At 44.8% G+C, this 21,612-nt stretch overlaps 1 protein-coding gene across 5 annotated transcripts in view; it reads left to right on the top strand.

Annotated features, from left to right (window-relative positions):
- Nucleotides 1-21,612, top strand: part of DLEC1 (DLEC1 cilia and flagella associated protein) — a 66,982-nt gene that overhangs the window by 27,635 nt on the left and 17,735 nt on the right. For all 5 annotated transcript variants that reach the window (XR_012902132.1, XR_012902133.1, XM_075922861.1 and 2 more), the window contains 13 exons: nucleotides 881-1,052; nucleotides 2,259-2,352; nucleotides 4,091-4,221; nucleotides 6,024-6,182; nucleotides 8,086-8,225; nucleotides 9,419-9,572; nucleotides 11,209-11,319; nucleotides 14,082-14,212; nucleotides 14,877-15,065; nucleotides 17,146-17,213; nucleotides 18,537-18,688; nucleotides 19,413-19,528; nucleotides 20,598-20,668. Coding sequence is in view for 3 of the 5 variants with exons in the window: in XM_075922861.1 (XP_075778976.1) it covers nucleotides 881-1,052; nucleotides 2,259-2,352; nucleotides 4,091-4,221; nucleotides 6,024-6,182; nucleotides 8,086-8,225; nucleotides 9,419-9,572; nucleotides 11,209-11,319; nucleotides 14,082-14,212; nucleotides 14,877-15,065; nucleotides 17,146-17,213; nucleotides 18,537-18,688; nucleotides 19,413-19,528; nucleotides 20,598-20,668 (1,688 nt within the window). In the remaining 2 variants the exon portion in view is untranslated. The remainder of the gene's footprint in view (nucleotides 1-880; nucleotides 1,053-2,258; nucleotides 2,353-4,090; nucleotides 4,222-6,023; nucleotides 6,183-8,085; nucleotides 8,226-9,418; nucleotides 9,573-11,208; nucleotides 11,320-14,081; nucleotides 14,213-14,876; nucleotides 15,066-17,145; nucleotides 17,214-18,536; nucleotides 18,689-19,412; nucleotides 19,529-20,597; nucleotides 20,669-21,612) is intronic.

Raw genomic sequence — 21,612 nt, 5'->3', positions numbered from 1 at the left:
CTACATTATTAGCCTTAACTTTATTTGTGGTTGTTTATTTCTCTCGTGATCGTAGTGCTTATGAAAGGTCCTGGATTGACGCTGCTAAATAATTTATCCACAAAACAGATAGTAGCACAGAGTAACACTGAAAGCCTCCCCACATGCTTTAACATGCCCCAGAGGGACCACCTCTGTGGGTAAGAGGTAATTCAGTGTCCATTCCTATTCATTCCAGGGCCTTTCTGCTGACACTAACAACTTTAGTAATTATTGTCAGTTGTCATATTGGTCTTTGTGATATGAATACCTGCTCACTAGAAATTGAACTGGAATTACTAAACCTGTTTCATATGGACCGGTGGTTTTCAAACTTTTTGGCCCGCAGCTCACCCCACTCAACTCAGCCAGCCACCCATGATAACAAAATGGGTGCAGAAGAGGGTGGGAGTGCTAGGTCTGGCCAGGAGGTTGGGCGCAGGAGCAGGCTGAAGGTGCGGGTGGAGGGTCTGGGTGAGTGCAGAGTAAATCTGTTGACTTCTGGATATACAGCAGTGTACTGAGAGGAGAATCTGATTCTCGGTGTCTAAAACACATCAATATAGAGACATCCAGAATTTAAAAAAATTGAATCTAAGCATTTTCCCATTATCACAAGGCAATGTGGTAGCAAACCAGGTAATAGGTCCCTGGAGTCTTGACTCCCAGTATCCTATCCTAACCATTAGATACCCAGAGCCTGATTCTCCTCTCATTCCAGTTTTACTTTGTGGCTTCAATAGAGTTAGATCTGATTCACACCAGTGTATATTACAGGTAAATCAGACCCCCTATATACACTAGATTAGATTATATATAAGTGCAAAATCTGCTCAGTATTTCTAATGATTTCGTCACACAGTGCAGAAAAGCAGGAGGTGCTTGGGAATTCAGAATCCCGAACAGAGGATGTGATTGCACTAGAAATAGAAGTTAAAGGTTCAACAGAACCATTTCAACTCCTTTTGGAACCATATGCCATCATCATCCCCGGAGAAAACTTTATTGGCGTAAATGTGAAAAAAACATTTAAGGTTTGTTTGCTTTTAACTTTATGATGTTGTTCTGTGCATGCAACTAGGTAAGAGTATTACTGGAGCACATATATTGCCATATCTGTGGTGTCCAACATGCTAGACATGTGGCTATTTGGCCAGTTGAGTGTGGCTAGTTTACTATAGCAGTAGCCATTGTAGTGGCTACTGCTTCAGAACTGGTTGAACACTACGGGCTATATTCTAACATCAGTTTTGATCAGCCATCGTTTTCTGGGTTTAACTTCTACCCTCCATGGTGCTTTAAACTAGGGCTCTCAAACTCCTGCCCGAAGACTGTCCCCAGCCAGAGCGATTGTGCAATTCAGCCTGGGACTCATGGTGGGCTGGGGAAAAGGAGATGGTCCATTACCAGTCCCCAAGCCCCACCCCTTCCCACCATCACTCCGCCCTCTCCCCCCCCCCCCCGCCATCCCATCCCCTGAGGACGTGGCTTCGGGGATCGCTGCGGGGAGCTGGTGCCATGCAGCAGCAGCTGTCACGCCCCTGCACTCCCTATGTCAGCTGGAGCCACAGGGAAGCAGAATGCAGTGGAGTGAGTTTATTTGTCCAGTGCACTCTGCTCTCCCTCCCCCCCGGCCACAGCTCCTGCCACTGCAAGGAGTGCCGGTGGGGGGGGGGGGCACAATCACTGTCACTGAGTGGCGCTGCCCTCCCCCTCTCCCCCCCCCCCCAGTGATCCCTGAAGCTATGTCCTCTGGGATAGGGTGCCATGGGGGGAGAGGGCAAGGTGACAGGGTGACTGTGGGAAGGGATGGAGCTTGGGACTCCCCCCACCCGTCTGCACGTGGGGAGTCCCCGGGGGATGGGGGGAGTCCCCAAGTGATTGTGCAATCACTCCAGATGGGGATGGCTTGCAGGATGGGAGTTTGAGACCCCTGTTTTAAACTCTCAAGTTTTATGGTTTTTGTTTGGTCTTGATTTATTTCAAGGAAGGTGCTTGGGAACCATGGTGAGACATGCCACACATTTAATTTGACTGAGCTTTGGGATCCTAAAACTGAACGTAGCATGTTTATAGTAGACAGGTTTTAACATGAATCCACTGTTGAGGACTGAAACAGTGCACACACTGAAGTATCTTATTTCTAAGGTAGCACTATTGACAACATATTGGCATTTTACAGACTGCTATAGGAGCTTAGAATGAATTATTTAGCTCATTGATTTTTTCAATTATTTTAGATGTGGAATAACAGCAAATCATCCATCAAATATTCATGGGGAAAAATCAGTGCATGTGATATAGTTGAAGTTGAACCTCACACTGGAGTCTTAGGTAAAGTTTCTGTGCTCTGTAAATATTTATTAGTAGAAACATTTCATAGACTCCTAGGGCTGGAAGAGACCTCAGTAGGTCATCAAGTCCAGCCCCCTACCCAAAGCAGGACCAACCCCAACTAAATCATCCCAGCCAGGGCTTTGTCAAGCTGGGACTTATAAACCTCTAGGAATGGAGATTCTACCACCTCCCTAGGTAACCCATTCCAGTGCTTCCTCACCCTCCAAGGGAAATAGTTTTTCCTAATATCCAACCTAGACCTCCTCCACTGCAACTTGAATCAATTGCTCCTCATTATGCCATCTGTCACTACTGAGAACAGCCCAGCCCCTCTCTATCTTTTTGGAACCTCCCTTCAGGTAGTTAAAGAGTGCTATCAAATCCCCCTCAGTCTTCTCTTCTGCAGACTAAACAAGCCCAGATCCCTCAGCCTCTCCTTGTAGGTCATGTGCTCCAGCCCCCTAATCATGTCCTCTATGGAAAGGTTTATTCCAAAACCCACTGAAGTACATTGAATGGCTCCCATTGACTTTAGTGGGCTTTAGATCAGACCCCCAAAGAGGATTGGCTATGTTCGCCAACCTCCCGGTCTCTCAGTGGGGAAGAGGGGGTTAGGGATAGGCAGGCCTGGCTCTTATGCCCTCTGCTGGACCCTTTCCAATGCATCCACATCCTTTCTGAAGTGTGGGGCCCAGAACTAGATGCAGTACTCTAGATACGGACTAACCAGTGCCAAATAAACAGAAATAATCACTTCTCTAGATCTGCTGAAAATGCTTCTCCTAATGTACCCTAATATGCCATTAGCCTTCTTGGCTACAAGGGCACTGTTGACTCATATCAGCTTCTCACCCACTATAAATCCCCAGGTCCTTCTCTACCAAACTGCCGCTTAGCCAGTCGATCGCCAGCCTGTAACAGTGCTTGCGTTTCTTCTATCTCAATCCTCCAATTTGTCATCTTCACTCTGGACCCTATTCCTACCCTCCAATGCATCTACCTCTCCCCCTAGTTTAGTGTCATCTGCAAACTTGCTAAGGGTGCATGCAATCCATCCCCTTATACAGATCATTAATAAAGATGTTAAATAAAAACGGCCTTAGAACTGATCTATGGGGCACTCTGCTTGAAACCGACTGCCAACCTGACATTGAGCCGTTGATCACTACCTGTTGAGCCCAACAATCTAGCCAGTTTTCTATCTACCTTGCAGTCCATTTATCCAATCCATACTTCTTCCTTAACTTGCTGGCAAGAATACTCCGGGAGACCGTATCAAAAGCTTTGCTAAAGTCAAGTTATATCACATCCACCAATTTCCTCATGTCCACAGAGCCAATTACCTCATCATAGAAGGCAGTCACATTGGTTAAGCTTGAATTGCCCTTGGTGAATCCATGTTGACTATTCCTGAGCACTTTCCTCTCTCCCAAGTGCTTCAAAATGGATTCCTTGAGACTCTCCTCCATGATTTTTCTGGGTACTGAGGTGAGGGTGACCGGTCTGTAGTTCCCTGGATTGTCCTTCTTCCCTTTTTTAAACTGCTGAATTTTACATTAAGAAAGAAGTGGCAGAGTATGATGTTGTCAATGTATGTTTGTGAAATAAGAGCCTGATCCAAAGTCTTCCATTGACTTCCATAGGCTTTGGGGATTTTGAGTATGTGTGCATGTGAGAGAAAGGAGGTGGAGGGGAAAGACAATGATTATGAAAAAATTGATTTTCTCTTTTCTAGAAGCTAATGATTTCTGTCAGTTTGAATTGAATATTACTGGAGGCAAACCTGGCTTTGCCAGTCATAACCTGCACTGTAAAATCGAACATTCTCTGGAGCCAGTTGTGCTGCATGTGGAAGCAGCTTTCAAGGTAACAGTATTTCAGGAGGACGGGTCGGTTAAGGGAACTGATACTTAGAAGCAATCCTTTGTTTCATCACTTCTTCTACGTAGTAGGTCTACATAAACTAGAGGGCAGCACACTTTGTTGTGTCTATGGGCTGAGCTCATTTCAGAGACAGGGCTCCTCACATTCCTCCATTCCTCACGGACCCTGTGTGCTACCTTAACTTCCGCCTCTATTTCAGGGACTCCCTGCAACCCACTACCATCTACCACGGATTCTCTTTGCTCCCTATCACATTCTACCTCCTCCTTTCAAGGGGCTCTGTATATCCCTTCATTCCCTGCTCTGTCACATTCTAGTGGCTATATGTCCTCTATTCCTCCCCCCTATTACCACTGTCCCCCATTTTCCCCTCCTCATGCCAGGGGCTCTTGTGCTCATTCCTTTTTCCGCCTTCCATATTAGGCTCCCGTGTCATTGGCTTTGAGTACCTACCCCATTCTTCCTGTGCCAGTTCCTCTGCAGCCTTCTTTTACTATTCCATGTTGAGATTCCTGGATTCTTCTCCACCTCCCCATTCAAGGTGCTAAGTCCCTAGTCCTTCCAACTATTTTTATTTCGCTTTTTTTTCCTGTCTGGAAGCTAAGTCATTCTGCATTTTACACTATATCGGGACAAGAAGCGGAACTGAAATTAGGGATATAAAAGGTTAAATGGTTAATCATTTATCTGGTAAGTATTGGGCTTAACCAAACCTTGTCCATTAACACTATTAACTGGCTAGTTGTAGTGATTGTGCAGGACCGGTAGGATCTTGGCCACAGCTGCGGTGGTTGGGCTGGCAAGAACCGGGACACAGCAGCCGGGCCAAGCCAGCCACAGCAGCCCCAGCCCGGGCTGCCCCATACCAGCCTGCAAGAGGAGTCCCAGCCCCAGATGAGCCAGCCAGAGCAGCATCATTTAACAGTTAACTGGTTAAATGATATAATTTTAATTGTCTAACCAGTTAGCTTTTTAAACTTATATTTATGTCCTTTGTATTGTTATATTGGAAGGTATCAGTGGTTGCCACTAACCAATTCTTCCATCTGTCTTTGAGACAATTACAAAGGTGGTTTAAAACTGCTAACCATATGCCAGAAGCTCCATGTATCCTCCTTTTCCCTCTTCCACTTTTCACCAAAGTCAATAGTTTTCTGTCCATTGCTGCCTAACGCATTCCTGGAAATTTTGGAATTGATTAGGTGTTACTGTGTTTCAAGCTAACAATAGATGTCATCAAGTTAAGTGTAACCCAAATGTGTGTAGCACTGTTTATGCAAACAGTCAAACTCTTTTCAACCTTGTTCTGAGGGAACAGAGACAAGACCCAGGAATGGGACCCATTGTAAGGATGTTAAATATCGAATAAAGAACACCTTTTACGATCTTATTCCCAGCACACATTTATAATGCTTCATACACCACTTGTGCAGTCATTCAGTAATAATGACCATCCTGTTACCAGGTTGCATATGACGTCTTACAAGACACCTTTTAGATACAGATTATAACAATTGTGTTTTGGGGGAATGTCCGGGTCAGGCTTCAGGTGAGTTATGGTTTGGGGTGCCCTTTGCCAGTTAGCACTAAGAGACTCCCTGGGGTAGTGAGACAATCAGAAGATGGATATTTTCTTGATGATTTTATATCTCTTGTTTGTTAGACGCTGAATTTTTGCTTTCTGTTGTAAGTAAATTTAGACACAAATCTTAGGTAATGTATGCTTTTGAATCAGGCAGTTTTCAGTGTTGACATCCATTTTAATGTATATTTCTTGGTCCTAGGGTCCAGCTCTCATTATCGATGTTCCATCACTCCATTTAGGTTTGATTAAATTGGGAGAAAATGTGTTAAATACCTTTGAGATTCAAAACTTAAGTCAATTGCCAGCACGGTGGAATATGCAAGAAAGTCAAGCTTGCTTAGCTGAAAGGAACGAAAACGTAAGTCATTCCAAGACTTTATAAGGCTGATATTATAGGTCTAATAGGACCCCATCCAGAGCCAGCTACACTATCTTCTTGGTCATTTGTTTCTCAGTTTCAGGGGCACTAAAAATCATCCTCCAAATCAGGAAGATAATTTTGGGTTTTCTTATGATAATGAACAAACCAATTTTTGCACATAAGCAGAGTACAATACAAGTTTTAATACCTGCAATAATGCTTTGCCACTTTCTTTTTATTTATAATGTGCCTAGCACAAATTCTCTGCTGGCCTAGTTCTGTGATATGCTGAGCATGTCCTCTGAGCTAATGAGTGACCTCAACTCCCACTGATGTTGATAGGAAACTCCCGGATGACTATCAGCATCTTGCTAATTGGGCCTTATGGTTATTAAAAATACATTTGAAAAAGTGCAAATTTGTCACAAAAAATCTAGAAAATTTTATGCCCAATAAAATACCAAAACTACTGTTTATGCTCTCCTACAATGTTATGTGTCAAATATATTCCATCCACATTCTTAACCCCATTGTTTGTCTTAGATGGTATAGGCTGGACAAGAACTGGCTTAGACGCGGTTTTAAATGGTGGTGTTCACACTAATGTTCTTGTATACATTGTCCCAAGTGCCAGATTTATCTGCTCCCTAGAATATTTTGGCACTATTAATCTTAGTACATTCATAGCTGTTATAAACAGAACGCTATTATGAACAGGGAGGTGAGTCTTTGCCACCCTCATTGAAAACCAGATTTGGTTCCATGTTCTTTCAAGAGAAAGACTTGGTGAACATAATCATTCATTCCATTGTCATGCTCTGCTTTGGGTACATATTAAATCTCTTCAGAAGTTGATGCTGGAAATTAGTTAAGCAAACATATTACACTGGTATTTTGTAATCTGAGCAGGCTACCCAAGAGTTTCTGAATTATTATGATTTTCTTTGACCCGTGAAAGCCTGGAACCTAACTGCTTGAAAGATCATGTCTCTCTTCATGCTATACAGCTGTCAGTTTTATAATGTGTTCACTTTTTTCATTGTATTCCTTTGGTATATATGGTCATGCCAATTCTCTCTCAGAATTTGATCTGAGGAAGTGGGTCTGGCCAACAAAAGCTCATCACCTAATAAACCATCTTGTTAGTTTCTATTACTAGCTGCAGGTACAGTCAAGATGGAGGTCCCTTGATTTAAAAGAGAAAAGGCTATTGGCAGGGTTTTTCCCAGGAGGGTCTGTTGGCTTGTGAAAACACTCCCCCCTTAATTTGTTGACAGAATATGTTGACATTTAGAGCAAGCTACAAATCTGGTGTTTGGCAGCCCTGTGGCTGAAGGTTGAATCTGAGGAAAATAGGGTGTTTTTAATAAGATGTTGTATAAGTTAGCTGATTATTGCTAGCATATGGTGGGGTTTGTGGCTGGATTTGTCATGCTTTGTGTTTTAAAAGAAATGTCTAGGGCACCTAGAATCTGGAATAGATGCTTTTTATTTTTATTTTTATAAGAGGAATCATTCTAGATTCATATCTCCAAAACATAGAAGGCAAAATTCTGCCCTTAGTGTTGTTCATGTATTTCCTATTGTAGTCAGCAAAAGTTGGACAGGATTGTTGGGGGCCAAAAATTGGTGTGAAGATAAAAGCCCTGTTTTCTTGGACAGAATGGATCAGTCTAAGAGAATTAAAAGACCTAGAAATGAATAAAAAGTTATGTCTTAATTTAAACAGTGGAAGATACACCATGTCATGTGCTGTATTCTTTTTATCCTGAGTTCTTCAGTTTGGGACTTTATCTGCATGACCTGCAAAGAGCTTACAAAACTGACAGCCTGGGTTCAGCATGTAACACAACCTACCCAGCTTTTGAGTGACAGTCACCTATGTTTCTTTGTCACCTAGGAATCACCATTCACGATTCAGCCATCTGATGGTGAATTACCTCCTTTGGGCAAATGCAGCGTGTCAGTCCTATTCAGTTCCTTGCTATGTCAACGTCTCCAGACGGTATTAGAGCTAGATGTTGAAAATGGAACAGGAAGGTGAGGAAAAAAATGGAAGTTTTCCTCTAAGCCATGTTTTAGTTTTGATATTTGTATCTCCTGAAGCCCCACAATGACCCAGATCTCCAGCACTCAGAGCATGGTTTATAATATACCAACTAGGGGGCAGTGTCCTCTGCTTGCTACTTTCGCCAACCTCCCTGTCTTTGGGGTTAGGCAGCCCTGGCTCTGCCCCCGGCCACCAGGGAGGGGAGGGCCGAGGCCACACAAGCGCCAGCCTCTGCCCCTACCCAGCCACCAGGGAGGGGAGGGCTGGAACTGGGGCCGTGGCACCCCAGCCTCTCAGGGCCTCACCACACCCTGGCTGCCAGGAGCATGCCAGCTCTGGCCGTTCCCCATCCACCGACCTCAGCTAGACCTGGTCTCTGCTCCCCACCCCCATTCTGTTCCCCAGTCGCAGCCTTGGCTTCTCCCTGCCCCAGCCCTCCCCATCTCCCATCCCCGGTCGCAGCCCCAGCCTCTTGGCCCCCTCCAGCTGCCGGAGGAGGGCTGGGGATGACCAGGGGGTGGTGTTAGTGGCTCCTTGCTGCACTCTGGGGACCTGGTGCTCTGTGACCCTGTAGGGAACCGCCATCTCCACCTGGCCCATGTTCGAGCCGCTGCCTACCTGGCGCTCCAGTCTCAAATGTCTCCCACCCCGCAACATTACACTGTAGCAGCTCTCTACATCATACCGGCTTCCTGCAGGGGGAGGTGGGAGAGGCTCTGCACCGGAGTCGGCTTGCAGGAAAGCGCACACACATTCTGCTGTGGGGAGGGGAGGAGCAGCGTGCATGCTTCCCTGCAAGCTGGCTCCAGAGCAGAGTCTCATGGCTTTCTCCTCCTCCCTCCCGCTGGAAGCTGGCACTGGCGCTGTAATCTTATAGGGGGGAGAAGGATTCAAGGCTAGGGTGCAGGCCAGACCGAGGTGGCGGTTCCCTGCTGGGTCCTGGAACATCAGGACAGCAGACAGCACCCCCAAGGAGGGGGAACCCCGACCCATGGCCACCTTTTGGGGACTCTGCTCAGACTGGGGGGTAGGGCAACATTGGAAAAGGTTTTTTATAGAGAGAGAGAAGCTAGTCAGTTACACATATTACTAAACTAACACAACCCCCATGCTTCTTAGAATGTCTTGTGCAGTAAGTGAATTTACACACAGTAAAATGGGCCACCTCTGTGCCTATTTTCAGTCATCTTCCTGTTTTTGTTGAAGTCCAGACCCCCCATGCATGTCTGATGTCTAGTCAGCTGGTTTTCAATGACATTTATATTGGAGTTCCAGCACAAGCAACTGTCAAACTCTTTAACCAGACACTGCTGCCAGCAAAATACTTTTGGGAAGAGGTAAGTGACTTTCAAGTGTGACAATTAGTGAAGACTCAAGATAGCAACTGCAGAGCCCAGCCCCTATCACAATACAAATAATAAAAAATAAGAAGATAGCTTCTGTGATGTGTCCTATGTGACCTCTTGATTGGGTCATCCACAGGAATTAATCCTGGGACCTTTTGCTCTAAGGCACAGTCTTTTCCCCTTCAGTTAAAGGAGTGACTCTGTTAACTGGGATCAGTAGATGTATCTTATTCCCTATATTGACCAGCCACTAGAGAAGGGACATGCACACTTAGCCAAAGTATTTTGCTGTGTCAAGAATTCCATTGATATATTGGAATTAACTGATGATTCTGTGATTATATTATGAGGTAACTGAGCAATCCCTCATTTTGGGCCTGTAGTGGGGCACCTTGTCTGTCCACCTTTGAAGGCGGCAACGGGCCCTGTGCGGCCCCTCAAACTTCCTCTTGGGGTAGTGCAGCCTAACAGCCAGAGTCACTGTACAGTAACGCCCACTCCTCTTTCAAGGTGACAAGGCCCACCAGCCAAAGAATCAACTCAGTTCTCCTGTGGTCAGGGTAGCATGACTTATTCAGAGTCTATATACTTCTCCCTGTGTTCAGGACAGTAGGGCCTAGTGGCCACAGAGTCTATATACTTCCCCTTGTGTTCAGGGTTGCATGGTCTAGCAGCCACAGAGCCAAAATAACAGTATGGCCTAGCAGCCAAAATCTGTACTAGTGTCCCTTTCCTATAGGGCATTGTGGCCTAGAAGCTAGAGTTCATAGTAATGCCCCTCTCTAGCAGGGCTGTGTGGCCTAATATTTGGAGTCTATAATAACACCTCTGTCTCAGGGCAGTGCGACCCAATAGCCAGAGTCTATAATCACAAGTGTGGGTCTCCTCGTGGGATTGGTGAAGAGGGGGTAGCGGGACCCAGTCCCACCCACTCCACTGGTTCTCAGTCCAGGGCCCTGTCAGTGGTGGAGTTGACCGCTAGCTGAGTAGGGAATCCTACTGCAACATGCCAAGCTCCCAGGGAACAATTTCCTGCCCTGAGCTACTTCCTACCAGTGTCCTCAGGGTAGTCGTTCCGTCTCTCCCTTCCGAACTGGATGCCTCATCTACAGCCTCCTGCTGGCTGGCATCTGTGGATTGGTCTGCTGGTGGTTCCTCTTCAGGAGCTGCAGCGATATCTTCCTTCCCCGGCAGCAGTCAGCCCAGACTGAGCAGCTCCCCAGGCTTTGATAGCTGGCCTTCATCTGGCGCATGCCCAGTAGAGCTGTAGGGGCAGAGCCTCCTCAGCCAAGTGAGCTAGGTTAACACCCTCTGCCCCATTGTGGGCCTAATACACCCCGTCACAGGTCTTTATGCCATATTTGGCCTTGGAGGCGAAAGCGTGCATATAATCATTAGTATTAAGAAAAAAGTAATGGACAAAAGCATCTAAGTAATTATTGACAGTAGTGGAATTAATGGGTGTGTAAAGTGAGCCTGGTCTTTACATATCTGTTGTTATCCTGAAACAGAGATTCTGTGTGTTGCTTCATCCTCACAAATAATTTCCAATCTGAAGATGGAGTTTAGAGTAGATTTTTTTCAGTTACAATTAACTGAATCATCAAGTGTTTATCCTATTTAACAGCTTATCGGAAGTCAGTCAGTTTTCTGCTCTGCCACTGTCTCTCCAGCAAGAGGTACTTTGGGCCCACATGAAGAAAAAGAATTGTTTATAGAGCTAACAGCTAATGTTATGGTAAGGTCTAATTTTAATAGGACAGAGAACACTGGGCTTCTTATAGCAAGCCCATATGGCAAAAGCAGCATTTGCAAATAGAGTATAATGCAATTTTGCATAAAAACTCTCAAACTGCCTTTCAGATATACTTTGTAAACTAACACGATTGAAGATGGAAGTTCATATGATCTAAAATTCTAAATTATATGCATCTTACTTTGCAGTCTGTTTGCTTGCAGCTTTGGTTGTTTTTATTTCTACTACTTTTTAATTCTGCTTTTGTAATGCACAAGACTGACAAGCATATTTTAACCTTTAATCTTAATGCACATGTTAAATTGATTAATCTTACTTTATGGTCCTGAAAACATCTACATGAATTCTCACCATTCTTCTCTCTCATTTTAAGGTCGGGCTACACATAAAAATTAGGTCAACCTAGCTACATTGCTCAGGGGTGTGAACAACTCAAAAAGGTTTTTGTGTCTCCTTACATACTGCCTCTCAAGAGGATGGATGAACTACAGCAGTTGTTCCTAACCTTTTGGATGCCGGGGACCAGCAAACCCATTCACAAAGTTTTGGTGGACCAGCAACATTGTATTTGCATATTCATTATGGAAATAATGAATATGCAAATGTTGCTGTTCCACCAAAAGCCCTGGCCCCCAGAGCTCCCCAGTGCCAGCCCTAACCCCTAGAGCCCTACACTACCCCCCAGCACCAGTCACTGACCCCAGAGTCCCCTGCATCCAACCCCCCCAGTGCCAGCCCTTCATTCCAAATGCCTCAGTGCCAGCTCCATGCCCCATAAAGCCCTGCAACACCAGACTCCCCAATGCCAGCCTCCTGTTTCCAGACCCCCACTTCACCCAACCCCTGCCAGAGCTTCCCCTGGTGCCAGCCCCCAATATTAGCCCCATCCCCAGAGCCCCCCAGTGCCAGCCCTGCTCCCAGAGGCCCCCTACTACTAGCCCTGTCCCTAGACCCCCTACACTAGCCCTGCTCCCAGAGCCCTCCCACTACTCGCTCAGTCCCCTGCCTCTGAGAACCCCTCCTCTCCCAGAGTCTCCCACCTCCAGAGCCCCCAGCACTAGCCCCACCTCCAGAACCTCCAGTGTCTGCCCCATTCCTCATACCTAGGCCTGTGCTGCCTCCTAGTCCCCAGCTGAGAGCTGCTGCCCACGTCGGGCTGGGGCTGGGGAACACTGCCCAGCACCTCCCTTCCCGCCGTGGCTATTGGGAGAGGCGTATCCTGCCCTGCCTCTCAGCCTACCAGTGTCAGTCAGGGGCAGGGTCTCCTCCTGGCCACAGAAAAGCACTTCCTTGTGCAGCGGGAGAGCCATGCAGAGCTGCCATGGCCCAGCAGCCAGCAATTTGCAGCCTGCTGCCGGTCTGCAGACCGGTGGTTGGGAACCGCTGAACTACAGCATTGGAAAAGCCCCTTCTGAAATTGTACCAAGTGTCTACCCAATGGTGCTACAACTGCAGGACCACTATTATGGCACTATAGCAGCATTTCTCAAACTGGGGTTGGCAAGTCTACTCCACCCCCACCCTCTTAAGCAGGCTTCTTATCTGCCCTGGTTTCTCACAGCTTCAGGAAGTGGCCACTAGGTCCCTTCTGTCTCCTGCCCAAGTGCCAGTTCTACTGCTCCCATTAGCCGAGAACTGTGACCAGTACAAACTGCAAGGGCGGTGCATGCATGCATTAGGGCAGTGCCTTCGCCTCGGGGGTGCAGTGACCTGGCAGCCATTCCTGAGAGCCACAGTAAGCACTGCAAGGACTCTGCACCCTGAACCCCCTCTCCTACTCCAACCCCAAGCCTGAGCTTCCTCCTTCACCCAAGCCCCAGAGCCTGCACTCCCAGCCAGAGCCCTCACCCCTTTCCCACATCCCAACCTGCTACCCCAGGTTGGTGAAAGGGATTGAAGGGGGGAGAGAGTGAGCAATAGAGGGAGTGGGGATGGAGCAAGCAGGGTGTGGGGTTTTAGAGAAGGGATGAGGCAGCGGGTCCCCAAAAAACTCTGAATCTAAATGGGGGTCTTTGGGTTGCTAAAGTTTGAGAAGCGCTGCACTATAGCATCTATAGTATAGACATAGTCTAACTCTTCCTTACCTGGAAAAAGTTAAAGGAGGGAGGTCAGTATCAGTGTGTCCAGGCAATGAGATCCACTTCCACAAGCAGCCTACCAGTGAAGAGACAGACGTCTGCCGCATTTTCTGGTAGAAGTCAGAAAAGTCTGGTGCATTTTTAGGTTTACATAATTTGAGCTGATGGAAAACATACAGTAACATTAGCAAATTTTCAATTTGGTACTATTACCAAATAAATCTGATGCAGTATTTTGGTAGGAAATCCATGTTAAGCAACCTTTAAGACTTCTCAGTCTTTCCATGTGATTCTGGTTTTTTTTTAATCCAGTAAGAGGTGTATGTTTTACTAAAACTTTTGATGATGACATCTTTCTTCCATATCTTTGAGATGTCTAGACTGTGGTGCTATTTTGGGATACGTCCGGTATCCCGAAATAGCGTTTTCCACATCTTTATAGCTACCCATTATTTCAAAATGCAATCAAAATAGTGGGCGTGTTATTCTGACATCCCAGTAAACCTCATTCCACGAGGATAAGAGACTTGTCGGAATAGCAGTCTATTTTGAAATTTGGTGCTGTCGGTGTAGCTCAAATTGCATAGCTTATTTCGAGCTAGCACCACAGTGTAGACGCACCCTTTGACTCCATTTCCAAAGAAGATGTGACTTTTCTCCTGTTAGGGTGAGCTGAACAACCTTACCCTCTGCGGTAGCATAGAAGACATGCTTGAACCTCTTTTACTGAGCATTTCTGGCCAAGTGAAGGGACTGCATGTCACATATTCGATACCTTGTGACAGTGAAGCTACCAGGTAAATGAAGGTGATATAAAATCATTACCCAAACTTGTTTGTTGGTTTTTAACATCCAGTACACTGTAATTATCCATCTATTATCTGATCCAGTATCTGTGCTTTCTCTTGCTGCCAGCTGAGGGATGGGAGTCCTATATCCTCACAAGCCAAAGTAACTCTGCAATGTTTAAAATGTGTAAATATAATGCTCAGATATGGATATTAAAGTGTTGAGTTCTATACCATACAATTTAAGATAAAATATCCTGGGCTGTTCAGATGTTTTCCTGCCACATTGCCAAATCTGATATATAGACAATGCAACTCTCCTTGATAATTTCAAAGACTACACCTGCCTGGTGTTTTTAATGTTATCCTGGTGATACACTCTGAACAAGAGTAGTCATGTAAGGTATTTCAAGCCATTCGTCTTGGATTTGTTTGTTTTTTTCAGATAAGCAAGAAATAACATTAATTTGGCAGATTAGCAAAAATTTGGCAGATAATTAAGGAAAATCAATATTGGCAAATGCTGATAGTATAAATCTTAGGCTAGTTGGTGTTTTTAAAAAAAGATATCAAAACTGCCTTATGCTAGACATCTCAAGTCTGCCAAAACTGTTTCTATGCTATGAAGAAAGAGGAGTGCTAGCTTAATATCGGAGATCATTTTTATCTTTAGTGATGAGAGGCAAATACTACAAAGTCCTCAAGATCTTCTGTTGGACTTTGGATCTGAAGTTGCATTGAAGAGCACAGTAACACGTCAGCTAATACTTACCAATCATACTGGAATTGAAGCTCCATTCATACTAGAGGCTGAATATTTCAGTAGCTGTCCAGTTATCTCAGAGGAACACGGAAACGGACTGTAAGTTGTCCTTTTCTTGCTAATCAATCAGATACTGGGGCTGATTTTCCTCTCACACTGCTGTGTAAATCTGGAATAATACCTTTGAAATGGTGGTATACTAGTGTGAGGGGACAATCCCCTGTTGCCATGCTGTAGCATTCAGTATGGACTGAACGGCCAGTACCACTTCTTGCAATACTGGTTGTTTCTTAAGTTGACTTTGCTTATGAGAAATGATGAACCCTCTGGCTGAAGTGTGAGGGGTGCAGGCCATCAGCTTTTGCAGGAAACATAAAGAGCCAGATTATCAATTGATGTTAATGGCATTGCTGATTTACACCAACTGAGGATTTGCGTTGAATAATCCTGAACTTGTGTCTTGGCATTTAAATGGCTTCACATCTAAAGAAGCTATTTTAAAAATTCATTTAGCATGTGATTCTAAGTAGTCTGTCTGGGTATGTCTACACTGCAAAGTTAATTCGAAATAACAGTCGTTATTTCGAATTAACTTTAATAGCGTTTATACATGCAAACCACTATTTCAAATTTAATTTGAAATAGCGGAGCCCTTAATTTGAATTTGGAAACCTCATTCTACGAAGAGTAACGCCAAATTCGAAATAGCTATTTTGAATTAAGTGCTGTGTAGACACTTAATTCAAAATAGGGGCCCTCCAGCCCTTTCTAGGGAGCCCTGGCAGCCACTTTGGGCACAACCAGGAAAACGTACTCTCCTCTCCGCCAGCCCCGGAGTCATTAAAGGGGTAGACCCTGGCCACAGTGCCTGTGCCAGCTCCAAGCCTGCCAGCCCAGAGCCAGCAGTGGCCACCGGGTCCCTGACCCAGTGGCCCCAAAACATGAGCCAACAAGCCACTGGCAGCCACCCCTCCACCGCTCCCTAGGAGCAGTCTGCCAGCTCCCAGGAGCCTGACGGGCTGGAGAAGGTGGGTGCCTTCCTGGTCCAGCGTAGAGATCATGGACCTTATTCAGGTTTGGGGTGGGGATGGCCCCAACGTCCATGATCTCCGCTAGACGGAGGAACATGGCAGGATAGCTGCCAGCCTGGCCACCAAAGGCCACATGCAAACCCAGAAGCAGGTCTGCATGAAAGTCAAGTTGGTCTGGTGAGACCCCCAACCCTGAGCTTCCCCTCCCTCTTCTTCCCCTTGCTTCCCACTTCCAGCTCCCTCCTCCCAGGTTTCCCCCTCCCCTCTCCCAGCCTCTCTCTTCCCCTCTCCCATCTCCTTTTCCCAGTCTTCCTAGAGGTTCATCTCCCCCATCCCAGTTTTGTTCAATAAACCCAGTTTCTATTTTTGAACATACGTGTCTTTTATTTGACATCAGGAAGGGGGGCTAGGGAGGGGTAAGTGGAAGGACGTGAGGGAGGAATGGGGCACGAGCCCCTGGTGGAGAGGACTGGGGAGGCTCTGAGGGCTCCTTGGGGTGGACGCTCTCCCTCAGGGCCTCCTGGATCCTGACAGCCACCCGATGGACCCCCCGGATGGCAGCCTGCAGCAAGTGCAGATGGGCTGATAGCAACAACTCCACAAGACGCACCAGCGTGCCCACGGGCAGCTCTGGCTCCATGTGGCCAAGTGCTGTGGTGTCCCGAGTTCGGGCACTCAGGGCACTCCAAGACAGGACTGCTTTGCTGTCCCTCATCGAGGTAGACAAGCAAGCGGGGAACCCTGAGAACTGTCTGTCTGGGGTGGGGTTAGGGTCCCTTTAAGCACGGAGCTCAGTTAGCCTCAGGCAGCAGCCCCACACACTAAGTCCTAACCTGATGCCCTGCCGGCACTGGTTCCGGCCAGCCTTAACTTCGGTTCAGGGTCCACTCAGTGTGGATATGCTATTTTGAAATAGCAAAACACTATTTCAAAATAGGTTTTGTGTATAGATGTGTTATTTAGAATTAGCTTAATTCGAATTAACTATTTCAAATTAAGTTAATTTGAAATAGCGCTGTAGTGTAGACATACCCTCCTTGAGCAATAGTTACTACCAACAGCATAAGAGTTTGCATGAACTAGCCTGTAAAGTTAACAAAGACTTGTGCTGCTCACAAAATGATCATTGAGTCCTTTCCTTTCACAAGCACTACAGCCAGCTTAGCAAAAAGGACAGCACAAATCAGAAGACATGCAGCCAAGAGAGCACAATCAGGTATGAGAATAGCTGTTTTTGTTGTCCAGAAAGATATGTTCTCACAACTGATACACTCAGCAAGTGTCCATGGGAAGAGGGCTGAATGGAAATGGAAATCGCTTTATATTAGATTTTCGACCTCCAGGGCAGAACTGAAAGTTACTGGTAGACTTTGCGGGGCTTGTCCATAGGATTCAGTATTTATTCTGTGACTAGAGAAGTCCAGGCCCAGGGCTTTCAATGTGGTCCTTTCTACGAGCTTTAACATTTTAAAAATTAGACTACATTCTGAGCTGACTTCCATCCCTTCAATGTCAGTAGAGTTGGGTGGACTGAGGAATCCTTTGAGGTTTATTATTTATATTGGAGTAGGTCCTAATGAGGAAGATTCATGGCTCTGTTGTGCAAGGTGTTATTCCACTACAAAGGATCAGACTATGATATTCGTATTAATCTAGAAGAGCACTGTTGCCCTTACGACTACTTATAAAGCAAGGTACTATGAATAGGTAGTGATATTAGACTCTAGCCCATGGCAAATAAAACATAATTTAAAATATGCAGTAGAGTGTCTAATCTTGGGGAAAATCTGCCGCTGTGCATGCGCCTAATTCATGTTCGGTTTATGTTTTTTACAGAAAATAACTTCAGCTGGAAAGTTGCTGCAGTTGTGCCCTTTGCCCACTAGGGTTCACTGTGGCACTAGAACAGAGTAATCGCGATAGCCCCCCCTCCCCCCCCCCAATCTGCAATAAGGGAAATTGTGCAATGGTGGATTTTATTTATTGCATTTTCATAATAGGCTTCTCAGACGAAGCTTTAAAGATTTATGTGAATTTGTTATATAAAATACGGTAGTTAATTTACTTCAAGATGTACCAAAGAGAACACAGATACACTAATATATAGAGCCCTTACATCCAATTACCTTGCAGAACAGATTCAGTTACCCAGGAACTGTCTCAGCTAACGGAGTTCAGAATTTAAGGAAGTTTTAAGGCTGTATATGTAGCACTGTATCTGTATATAGCAACAAAATATGGACAGATGACTAAAGACAAGTAGTGTTAAGAAGAACATACAACGTATCAGTGATTAGAAGGGTAGGGGTACACAGACAGCTGGTAGATCTAAAAGGGGGTACATGATAAGGAAAGTTTGTGAACCTCTATTCTGGAGGCTGAATCCTCATCTTGTATAAACAGGTATAGCTCCATAAAGCCAGAGGAACTACCCTGATTAATACCAGCTGATGATCTGACTTTGTAATTTGTTTGAAAGATAAGCCTTATTCCATTTCCTAGAAATCTTATCAAGTGCTCTTTTGCTCTATTCTTTCAGCATTTGCACAGGCATTACTGTCTCAGGGGAAAGGAGTGGCTTTCCATGTCCAACCTTCCACAGGAACTCTGCAAGCCTTCCAGGAGCTAATTATAGAAATAACGGCTTATAACAACATGTGGGGAGAATACCATGATGACCTCATCTGTAGGGTAGGTGAGGCTTTTTGTTCTGATCACCAGATTTGCATGGTAGGTTTTGGCCAATTATCTTTCCCCAAATTCCTCTTTGCTAAAATGCATTCTTTTGCTTGCTAGGATTTCAGTAAAGATTCAGAGTAGCTTTTTCTAGATCATTTCTTCTAACAAGGTTTAGTGGACATTTGTCCTCTCCTGTTAAATCATGTGGACCTAGTTTTGGTCACAAGCTGAAGGCTTTGTTTTTTACAGGGCTGTAACAGAGTTTCACAAAATAAATGTGTTCCATCTACAAAATAGAGTTGTAACCATCACTTCTGTGCTCTGCCAACCCAGTATGTTGTCTGTGCCTGGTGGAAGGGGTCTAAGAAAGGCATCAGACAGAATGAATAAAACTAAATGCAGGACAATGTAGCACTTTAAAGACTAACAAGATGGTTTATTAGATGATGAGCTTTCGTGGGCCAGACCCACTTCCTCAGATCAAATAGTGGAAGAAAATAGTCACAACCATATATACCAAAGGATACAATTAAAAAAAATGAACAAATATGAAAAGGACAAATCACGGTATTGAGACCTTCCTGCTAACAAGAGTCCTTATTAGATCAGTTATTTCACTGATTTTCTTTAAAAGAGAGTAAAAAAATTTAAATCCATTTGGCTCAAAGGCTACAATATAATTTAGTTAAGTAAACCATGTTTAATTCTAATAGCCAAGATGCATTGTTTTTCTTAGGTGGGAGATTTACGATCTACATTAATCCCTATGCAAATGACTGTGAAAGGTTGCCCAATCTTCTTACAGATGACAGGACCACAGACTGAATATCAAACAATGATACCGATAATCAGGTATAACTCCCAAAATACTGTTTGTAGGGATGCCAGAAGTTGTAAATGCTATTTGCCTTTGCCTGCCTCCTTACTGAACAGTGTTCAATGGTATATTTGTCAACATACTCTGTGCTTTATTTTGTTTAGACAGTCAAACTTTACACTAAGGTCTTATTTGCTGTAGCTAAGTTTAGCATGCAGTTATGTTTGTTTTTTTTAATATGACTGTATAATGCTATTTCCATATATAGGAAGGCTCAAATGATTCAGGGCCAGCCTGGATAGAGATCACTGCCCTCTTCTCTCATAGGGTGTGTCTAGACTACATGCCTCCGTCGACGGAGGCATGTAGATTAGCCAGATCGGCAGAGGGAAATGAAGCCGCGATTAAAATAATCGCGGCTTCATTTAAATTTAAATGGCTGCCCCGCTCTGCCGATCAGCTGTTTGTCGGCAGATTGGGGCAGTCTGGACGCGACGCGCCGACAAAGAAGCCTTTCTTGATCGGCACAGGTAAACCTGGTTTCACGAGGCATACCTGTGCCGATCAAGAAAGGCTTCTTTGTCAGCGCGTCGCGTCCAGACTGCCCCGATCTGCCGACAAACAGCTGATCGGCAGAGCGGGGCAGCCATTTAAATTTAAATGAAGCCGCGATTATTTTAATCGCGGCTTCATTTCCCTCTGCCGATCTGGCTAATCTACATGCCTCCGTTGACGGAGGCATGTAGTTTAGACGTACCCATAGTGCACTGCTCACTGAGGACTGTCACTTCAATGCAACACTTAATTGACTTGTTGATCCTCCTTGTTTCATGAGCATTACGTTTGCTTGCATACACAAGAGTCCGAGGCAGCTATGTGGCCAGAATATGAAGGGAATGGAAAATGGAATATCAGCTGAATATACAAAATACCTGTTTCCTAAACTAACCATAGATTATCTGATTCCAATATAACAAACTGCTAACAACTGACTCTTTAAACTGATCTGTTTCTACTTTGTTAATGACTCATTTAAAAGAAAAATTCTGAGGAGCTGACTTAGCAATTGCACATTGTAACATGAAGAGTTATTCCTCTTCCTAGGTTTGGTGCTCACGTCTCTGGTGGGGATACCATCTCCCGATGTATCAGGCTCAACAACCCCACTCCTTGTGGTAAGGCTGATTTCATATTCTAAAAGATCTACTACCTAGCATTGCAATCCCTACAGTAGAAAGCAAAGAAATTAACGAACCTTCAGCTTTCTTAATTAGGATATTTTTAGGGCAATAAAGGAATAGGAGGAGAGAATAACAGTTAATTCAGTAATATAGCTAATATAGAGCAATAGTCAATGCTGTTAGGTCTCTAGCTGTATGAAAACATTTATCATTGTGGTGTTACACATCAGACTAGTCCACTGGTATAGTAGCAGAGCAGGAGGATTTGAGCCTGAGGCTAGTGAAGGAATATAATTAGCTTTATTATAACTTTAGTATGTAGTGTGAATGGAAGAACATCTTATTCCAGTGCATTGTGTGGTTGACTGAATAGTCTTCATCTGGATCCTTCTCTGAAAGTCACTTTTTCTGTGAAACCCTCCTAGAGCTAACACATATCAATAAAATGCTACCATCATGCTACTATGGGAGTGGGAGGGGAGGGGAATTAATCCCACACTAAGTTTAAGCACCATCTGGCTTGCCTAACTCCCACTTATATCTAATCTTTGTCGTCCTCTTCGCAATATAAACTTTTCAGTGCATGGGCCACATCTTTCTCTGTGGCTTGAACATCACCAAACATACACAAAAATGACTAAGGACAGGGAATAGTTCTCGTGAGAAGAGATTAAAAAGACTAGGACTGTTCAGTTAGGAAAAGAGATGACTAAGGGAGGATATAATAGTCTATAAAATCATGAATGGTGCAGAGAAAGTGAATAGGAAAATGTTATTTACCCCATCGATCACCTGATGAAATTTACAAGCAGCAGGCTTAACTAAAACTAAGGAATTGCTTCACATAGCACACAGTCACCCTGTGGAACTCATTGCAAGGGGATGTTGCAGAAGCCAAAATTATAGATTCTTAAAATAATGAGATAAGTTCATGTAGG

The sequence above is a fragment of the Pelodiscus sinensis genome, chromosome 2 (genome assembly GCF_049634645.1).
Source record: "Pelodiscus sinensis isolate JC-2024 chromosome 2, ASM4963464v1, whole genome shotgun sequence".
Taxonomy (NCBI): domain Eukaryota; kingdom Metazoa; phylum Chordata; order Testudines; family Trionychidae; genus Pelodiscus; species Pelodiscus sinensis.
This window is presented reverse-complemented; position numbering and strand designations above follow the sequence as displayed.